The sequence below is a fragment of the Wasmannia auropunctata genome, unplaced genomic scaffold (assembly GCF_000956235.1).
Source record: "Wasmannia auropunctata unplaced genomic scaffold, wasmannia.A_1.0 LD336106.1, whole genome shotgun sequence".
Taxonomy (NCBI): domain Eukaryota; kingdom Metazoa; phylum Arthropoda; class Insecta; order Hymenoptera; family Formicidae; genus Wasmannia; species Wasmannia auropunctata.
The window spans coordinates 4,976,980-4,985,760 of record NW_012026784.1 but is presented as its reverse complement, the minus strand read 5'-3'; the positions used below and the strand labels follow the sequence as shown (position 1 = coordinate 4,985,760).

Here is an 8,781-nt window from a genome sequence, read left to right as displayed (position 1 = left end):
CACGTGTATATTTTAAAGAGAAAGTGACCCGTCTTTCATAATTCAATATGACGATCCCTCTTAATCGTCGCGCCTCTTACAGAAATATCCGACCAATATATAATATAACAATTATACGAATATGTAATAATACATAAAATATGTATTAAAATTATATATATAGTTTTAAAAAAATCTACTTGAGCGATACATGCGTTATGATTACATCCTGCGTAAAATGCATACGCCCATATGGCGCGCCGTATGCATTGCGCAAAATTTGAATCGCTATCGCAAATCGAGAGTTCTCCGTCGATATTTGCCGCGCGATTAATCGAGAGTCGCCGTGCGGCCCGTGCACCAGCCGCCACCGCGATAACTCGTCCTCCCCCCCTCAGCCCCCGCGTTGATGCTGATCGCAAACGGTAGACGTCAGTGGGCATAGAAAGCAAAAGAGTCAACGGTGGCTCTTTTCCACGAGCGAACTCTCTCTCTGGTTCTCGCGAGCCGATCGGAGTCGCGCGTCGAGTCTCCGTCGCGTTAAATCGGGGCGATACTCGCACAGCCGTCCATTTCCCTAACCTCTAAACCAGCCTCCCTGAGACCTGAGAGGATCTCTCGAATCTCTTTCTCTCGATTTCGCACACTCGCTCTCCTCTTCTCGCCTGTAATTCCATCCATCTGCCCTCTCTCTCTGTTCCGCGTGCTTCGGTTCTCCCATTTTCGCTTCCCTGTGTTTTTCTATCGCCTTTGAACTCCCGTCCGTCTCTGTCTCCCCCTCCCCACTTCTTTCTTCTCTCTCTCTCTCTCTCTCTCCCCGGCCTCCGCTCACCCCCCCCCCCGTTCCTCCGCTCCGTGTCTCTGACGTATCGAAAAGTGTCCCTTGTCTGTGTGAAGAGAACTCGGTCGCTCGTCGACTGCACGCGACGTTTAAAGGACTCACACAAGGCGGTAGAAGCGAGCGAGTACGTTCGCGGCTCCGCGGAAATTACGCGACCTGGTGGTGGTGCCGAGTGCCGAGTAGAGCGCGACGTGGCCCGGCGTGTTTCGCGTAGACGACGACGACGACGATAATAATTCGCGCTGCGCGCGACGATTATCTGGATCGGCGGAGTGCGGCCGTGCGGCGGCGGCGACGACGACGACGAGCCTCGCGGTGGCCACGGCTCAGCTTCCCGTTGCCGAGCAAAACAGGCAAAATTCCAACGATTTACGGTCTATGAGCGCCAAGAGTCAGGGGGACCCTGGAGAAGATCACGTTTCCAGGTGTCACGAGAGTTGGTTGCGTCCTTAGCGTCGCCCACTGAAACAGAGGGAAAAGGGGGGCGAAAAAAAAAAGAAAGAAAGAAACGCGCCCGCTCTCCGCTCTCGCGCGGAGTCAGCGCGTGTCGTCGCGCGCGTTTGACAGCGGCGGACCGCGCCGAAAGTCGCAGATCGAGAGACGGAACGCTCGCGGTTCTCTGAATATCCCCGATTTCGTCGAAATATGCAATAAAGTACGCGCGATTAAAATCGACACGATCGCGATTGAAAAAAAAAATTGTGCGCGCGGAGGCTTCTCGCCTTCCTCGACGCGATCTCTCGTTCTCCGTCTCTATTCTCCCTCATCGCCTCTCGCTCATTATCACCCTCGTTCGTAACGAAAGATTTTGTTTGCAGCAACGTAGTATATACCTTTACATTTGTCATGCGAGATCGCGAAAATCCGCGAGGCCGTCTATTATTAGCGCCTTTGTTTTGGTGCAACGACATCGATTCGTCTTTAGAGAAGGCCGTACGATAATATATATAATACTCGGGATGGTTTCGGCACGAGTCTTTTTCGCCGTCGTTTTTGCGTTCGCGTCGAACGAATCTCGTGAAATATTCGGGCGATCTTTGTTCTTCAATCGTTTTCTTCCTCACTCGAACTAGTCTCAGGCAATCTTATTATAAAATTCAATGACTGATTTACTTTTAGCACTAGACAGGCATAAGAGTTTCTTGAAAAGAGTGTCATTGAACATCTCTAATATTTAGGCAGTTTTGTGAAAATTTAAAAATGTAGACTATGAGTAGAAATACATTCACTTGCAGTAGAAAAGTATCGAGAATCTAATTTACACATATTTTACTGTCACGTTTGTAGGGTAGGAGCTGAGAGCCCTTGCAGCGACATGAAGCGCGCAGCTGCAAAGAAGCTCATCGAACGTTACTTTTACCAACTCACGGACGGATGCGGAAATCCCCATTGTGACAATCAGCATTGTGCCTCCAGTGGCAAGGTATGACTTTAGAATTCAGCCGTTCGCCTATGGCGAACTGTAGTAGAAATTATATATTTTATTCATGCACTCTCTCTCTCTCTATATTCGATTTTGTGCTTCAGGTAACTAATCTTACGCCAAATCAAGCAGCCGCTCAAGCGATACAATTGTTCTCGCAAGAAGCAAGACTGTGTGATGGTACACAACCCAGTAAAGTCGCTCGAACTACTATAGAGCCTGGACAAACGTCATTAGCTAAGAGTCTACCTGTAAAAAGTGTTAATTCTACAAGCTCCGATGAAGGTATTCGATTGATTTAGCAAAGCTTCCATTCTCTCGAAACAAAACATCTAATTATCAGACAATACGCCAAGAATGCAAATGTCCAATCGTTTGTGGAAGCAAATAACACATTCTCAAATAGAAAATGTTTATATCAAGGCCAAAAAACGAGCAAATTAAAAAGAATTGGTTGTAAAATTTAAAAAATTTCTTTACCAAAATAAATTCTTAATTTGCTCGTTTCTTAACCTTGATATAAACATTTTCTGTTTGTTAATTTCACACACGAGCGTGGTTTCTTTGTAATTTAACACATTCTCGTTTTTTCATTCAGGAAAACAAGCGCCATATCTTACAGAAGCTAAGCTTCTGGATATTATAGAAAAATGTAAAGCAAAAGATTCATACGCTTTATTAATTCGTACCTTGGGAGAGGTGTTCTCTTCTGGGAAGGCGTTAAGTCTCAGTTTTCAAAAAACTGAGAAGAGCAATTCTCCGTTGACGGCACTTCTCGAACGAGCACCGGACACTCTGTTAAGGCCGCCCGCTGATTTGAATAAAGAAGCGGTACGATCTCTACAGGGGGAGGATAAGGAGGAGGATAGTAGCGATCCATCACCTACAGTTCCTAATAATGACGACACTAGTGTTGATTTACCATCGGTCCGTCGAGCTTTTGAAGCACTTTGGTCTCTGCCAGGTGTGAAAAAAAAATATGATTTTGTTTTGAATACTGCTTCACATATCGATATCCTTGCCGAACTAAATTAAATAAATCTTTTTTTTTTTTGCTTAATTAGGTGAGGTGTTCGAGTCAGCCCTGGTCAATGCGCTAGTCTCTTTGGCGGACGATATAGAATTAGACTTGAGAGTATTTCGTATGGTACGCTGGGACAGCATGGATAGTTTGTTAAATGTATTTCTCATTGTTTTTGAAATTCCGATGCTCGGGAATAGCGAATACCTGGAATTGGCACTCCACATGCTGTGCAAAGCGTTGAGCTGCGTACCGGTATTGGCCCAGGCCAAGCTGGCGCGCGTATGGGCCAAGCATTGCAAATCGCGGCTGCCAAGTCTTCTGCAAGCGCTTCAAGAACTCATAACTGTCAAGGTGCGTTCCTCTCGACTTTGTCGATAGCACTTATTTCACCTGCATAGATATCAAAGTAACTTGTATTAATTTATTTTCTGATCACAGAACATTCGGTTATTAACATTACAGGTAATCGGCGGACCTTGGACACGTGACTTTTGCGTCCAAGATGCGGACACTATCACCGCACCTACGAAAGTTATGAAGATTCTGTATTACGCGAGTATGTTGGCCGGTGAGTTAGACCCTCCTGAGCTAACTTTGAACGATGAAGGTGAATCGGCTAGTAGCGACAAGAGCACTTCACGATCAGGCCAGATCCCTCAGGTAATCGTCTCTGCTAATTAGCCTTAACTTTATTTTTATATTATTTTTAATATTTTTTAATGTTATTTTTTGATTGATATAAATAAAAGCAATACACATTTCAGGATCCACTAGCGACGGAATTGGGAATTACTGCGTTGGATGCACGTAAACCTTTCATACCGTTTACCGATTTTTACAATGAGCCACTTAGCGATGCCATAGAGATGGACAAGGATTTCGCTTATTACAAGAGCGAAGAGCCAATGAAATTTAGCTTCATGAATTACGCTTTCATTCTTACGCCGGCCACTAAAACTCTGGGCTTGTATTACGATAATCGTATCAGAATGTATAGCGAGCGACGTATGAGCTTTTTGCAGACCGTCGTCGGGCAACCTACCAATCCATATCTCAGATTAAAGGTTTGTCGACTTGAAGACGACGACGAAGTGATTGAGCTTCGGCAAATCGGTGTAAATTTTATTTTTCATTTAAACGCAGGTGCGAAGAGACCATTTGATAGACGACGCATTGGTGGAATTGGAAATGGTGGCGATGGAAAATCCGTCTGATTTAAAAAAGCAATTGGTTGTCGAATTCGAGGGAGAGCAAGGTGTCGACGAAGGCGGTGTATCTAAGGAATTCTTTCAGTTAGTCGTTGAGGAGATATTTAATCCTGATTTTGGCATGTTCACCACTCAGGTGAGAATTTGTACGACTAAGTAAGCTTATATAAGCTCTTTCTTCGTTTTAGGCCCGGTTCCACAAATATAAAATTTATATAATTTTAAACTCAGTTTAACTTACTGTTTAACTTTTTCCAATTCTTAGATTAGAAAAAGATAAAGTGAGTTGAACTTCGGTTAAATCGAGTTAACCGTGAATTGTGAAACCGGGTCTTAACTTTATTTCTACCAATATATCCAGTTCTAATAATTAGAAAAAGTTAAACAGTGAATTGAGCCGAGGTTAAAATTAATCTACATTGGTAGAAATAAACATTGGTGTTTAAAGCCTTTTCACGTGTGTGTTTGTAATTTAGTTTTATAAAATATGGTCCCTATGTTATTTTAGGAAGACACGCAAATGACATGGTTCAATCCGACATCGTTTGAAAGTGACGCGCAATTCACATTAATAGGAATTGTTATTGGCTTAGCAATTTATAACAATGTAATTCTGGATGTACGCTTCCCAATGGTGGTCTATAGAAAATTACTAGGCAGGAAAGGCGGTTTTCCGGATTTGGAAGACTGGAGTCCAACCCTGTATCGAACAATGAAAGAATTAATGGAGTACACGGGAGACGACATGCCGGAGACATTTATGCAAACTTTCCGAGTGGGTTACAGGTGTGTCTTCGATAATCAGCGAATTGCGCGCACAGAATCTTATTGCATTTTCTCATCGCTCATCGTTTCTACAGAGACGTGTTCGGATCCTTATCGTTCCACGAGCTCAAGGAGAACGGTGACGAGCTGTACGTCACGCAGGAAAACAAGAAGGAGTTTGCCGATCTCTATGCGGATTTCTTGCTTAACAAATCCGTGGAGAGACAATTCAACGCTTTCAGACGTGGCTTCCAAATGGTTACGGATGAGAGTCCGCTCGCGTTACTCTTCAGACCCGAAGAGATCGAGCAGGTATCAATCTCAATTTAATACGGCGTGAATAAGTTACGTTATACGAACGATTGTTCTAACGAAGTTGTTTGACGTACGCGTAGCTGGTTTGCGGAAGCAAAATATTCGATTTCGCCGAGTTGGAAGCGGCCACGGAGTACGAGGGCGGCTACACGGTGGACAGCGAAGCGGTGCGTAACTTTTGGCGCGTAGCGCACTCCCTACCACCGGAGAGTCAACGGAGGCTTCTTCAATTCACCACAGGTAGCGATCGTGTACCTGTCGGCGGTCTCTCGAGACTCAAGATGGTCATCGCCAGACACGGCCCTGATTCTGACAGGTAACGTGTTTACATTAATGTTTTACATTACGCCGATATTATATTTCCTAGATACTCATTTTATTGACCCGTTATATTTTCAGATTGCCAATAGCGCACACATGCTTCAATGTGTTATTGTTGCCGGATTACAGTACAATAGAGAAATTGCAAGATCGCTTACTGAAAGCAATCAATTATTCGAAGGGTTTCGGCATGTTATGAGCATGCCCCATCGGCTCCTCTTTCTTCCACCGTCTTTCGAATGATATTCGAAGTACACGATAAGACTCAATTTACTTTTGTCATTTTATTCGTAGCTATATTATTCGGAAGTATTTATCGTAATAATCCAAAACCGTGCCAGTGCGCTTAAAACATGGAAACGTTGCTTATACAATATGAATTATCAAAAAGCTCCTAACGTTCTAAAAATTCCAACGAATCAAAGATCGAATCCTTTGTACAAAAAAAAACACAGATGTTCTTGAAAAAAAAATGCTTTGAAACTTGCACCGCTGCAAGAGTCGCTTGTACCATACTGTGTACTTTTTCTACTAAAAACAAAAATATAGATAACGAAGACCGATTTCGTTGGCCATTCCGAAACGATTGAGGGAAGAAGTGCAAGAGACATTTCGAAACGCACGACTGCAGGTAAAAACCGACCGAACGGAACTGCATTATAGAAATAAAATATGTAACTTTAGCGAAACATATAGTCGACATAAACAGGATGCGTTTCGGAAATTCAATGGTTGCAATCATTATGTGATTATTTACTTTGTTTTACTTTGAGATATTATTTTATTTATGAATCATTTCTTTATTATCAAACAAAGTCAATTAAATGATAATGATTTAAAATTTTTCTATCGAAGAGATTTATTAGCAGTTAAGTTATCACTTCTTATTCAGTTTACATATTTACAATATAGACGAAATTTTAATCAAAGAATAGAATTTTAATTGTAAAATACTTAATTGAACGTATTTGTAATAATGTGATTTATGTAATTATGTAACTGTACATTTAATTAGTTGACCAGTAGTGAGTATAATTGGTATTGGTATATAAAAAAAATGTTCGTTTTTCTTTTATTGATTTACCTGGATTTTAATTTAATATACAAATTACAATTAAAAAGATAAGAGAGAGGCTTTTGTTGTATAAACTTGTCACTTTGTTTAGATACACCGTTTAGCTTCCTAAACGCATCTGATGCTGCAAAGCCGAAAACAACCCTTACACGAAACACACTGAGCTAATGTCACTCCGAGCAGACCTTTTTTGTAAAGTAAGGCGTGGGATAGTGGCGCTTTTGTATGTACTTTTCTTTCAATTTCTAACATTTTTCTCATCATATGTCTCGCGTCACGATGATGATCAAGTAGTTACGAATAGAAATTCAATTTGTATAAACGTTTATAATAGGCAGCTCTTTAACGGCTGCCATTGTCAGTCGTTTTATTGTTATTCACGTGACAATAAAGCTCTCAGAAAAAAAATAATAGATACTTTTATACTCATTAGCTTTACAGAAAATTGAACATTAATCTATTTCTACTAATGTAGATTAACTTCAATTTCGATTTAATTTATTTTTTTATCTTTTTTTAATTCTTACAATTCTTAGAGAAAAAATAAGTTAAACCGAAATTGAAGTTAATGTATGTATATACGTCGGTAGAAATGGTCAATTGGTCAATCACCTTCTTTATTATTTTTTAAATTTTTAATTATATCTTAAAATAAAAATTTTTTAAATTATATATATATATTTAATATATCATCAATAATAATAATTATTAATATTTTCAAAAGATATATATAATAAGAATAGAGTTGAGAAAACTTTCGTCTTTTGATAACTCACAATTTTTTGAGTGTTTCGAAAAATTGTAAGTTAAATATTAGGGTAAGGGTTTACTCAAAATTCTGAAAATTAAAAATTTTATTTAAACCCTCTTACTTCCTTCAATTGCAAACATACGAATAATCGCATGATTCAAAGTCGAATATTAGAAGACGCTCATTTTATCGAAGATGGACCTTTGGGTCTATTTATATGGATCACTCAGTACGTTCCGATACTTCCGATTTCCAACCAATCAGAGTAAATTGATCTACCTGTTCGTCGGAGTCACGTCCATTCGAATGTAAGTAAGGAGTGTAAAATTTATTATAAATAATTTTCTGAACAATTTCGCCATAAAATTGGAGCTCGAACGACATTGATTACGTGTACTTTAAATCGGAACTTTGTCTTGTTATTTCTTATCAAAATAAGTTCTTCCGATAATTTTCCGATACATTTAGTATTTTAGTTTTAGGTACGATGCACAAATGTCGATGCAGTCGACCTAAAAATCTTTTAACCGGAAGTGGAAATCCTTTGTGGAGCGCCTATAATTCTTAAATAATGATTATCATAAATTTCAGCTGTTAAGTTGTATACCGCGCCTCTCCATTGATTTACGTATTTAATACAAATTGCGGAGTTAGTTTATTTACTTTTGGATCCGAGAGTACGAATCCGAAGGACAAATTCGCTCTTCATTTGACTTTCGTTCACCATTCGTTTTGCCAGTACACGTTACTTATCTATATAATGTGAACAACATCGAATCATCCAGAACGTACAGGATTCCCCTGGGACCTGGACAGAGATCAGTTGAGATTCTTCAGATGTTCTACTTACCGTCAGGCCTCTACTCTTCGATTTCAACAGTCAAAGAATATTTTCAATATTCGTGTAAAAAAAATAATACAGCACAAAACAGCGACGCGGTGTCTTTCGATTTCATACGAATAAACGGAGGAATATTGAAGAGGAAACTTGGAGTAATCGAGATTGCATCATTTCCCGACATTGTGTTGTCAGCAGTAAGAAAACCAAGGTATAGAGGCTGTCTCTTATACACATCTCT

The 8,781-nt window shown here is 40.3% G+C and overlaps 2 protein-coding genes across 9 annotated transcripts in view; both read left to right on the top strand.

The window, feature by feature from the left end:
- Positions 1 to 362: 362 nt before the first annotated feature.
- Positions 363 to 7,362, top strand: LOC105453529 (ubiquitin-protein ligase E3A). Of its 4 annotated transcripts, none has more exons than XM_011695589.1 (12): positions 363 to 404; positions 2,108 to 2,243; positions 2,348 to 2,528; positions 2,842 to 3,207; positions 3,308 to 3,618; positions 3,730 to 3,927; positions 4,032 to 4,331; positions 4,411 to 4,611; positions 4,984 to 5,261; positions 5,336 to 5,552; positions 5,636 to 5,871; positions 5,955 to 7,362. In XM_011695589.1, exons 2-12 carry the CDS (start codon positions 2,136 to 2,138, stop codon positions 6,073 to 6,075), a joined length of 2,517 nt encoding a protein of 838 aa, XP_011693891.1. In that variant the 5' UTR covers positions 363 to 404; positions 2,108 to 2,135; the 3' UTR covers positions 6,076 to 7,362. The 4 variants fall into 4 exon arrangements, with proteins under 4 accessions (XP_011693891.1, XP_011693898.1, XP_011693882.1 ...); XM_011695596.1 differs by lacking the exon at positions 363 to 404 and adding an exon at positions 1,006 to 1,245; XM_011695580.1 differs by lacking the exon at positions 363 to 404 and adding an exon at positions 1,282 to 1,475.
- A 309-nt stretch (positions 7,363 to 7,671) lies between these two features.
- Positions 7,672 to 8,781, top strand: part of LOC105453502 — a 2,864-nt gene continuing 1,754 nt past the window's right edge. The window contains exons 1-2 of one of the 5 annotated variants that reach the window (XM_011695533.1): positions 7,672 to 8,010; positions 8,179 to 8,751. In XM_011695533.1, coding sequence (XP_011693835.1) covers positions 8,540 to 8,751 — 212 coding nt within the window. In that variant the 5' untranslated portion in view covers positions 7,672 to 8,010; positions 8,179 to 8,539. Of the gene's footprint in view, positions 8,752 to 8,781 lie in introns of all 5 variants that reach the window. The other 4 variants (XM_011695526.1, XM_011695550.1, XM_011695542.1 and 1 more) reach the window with 4 other exon arrangements.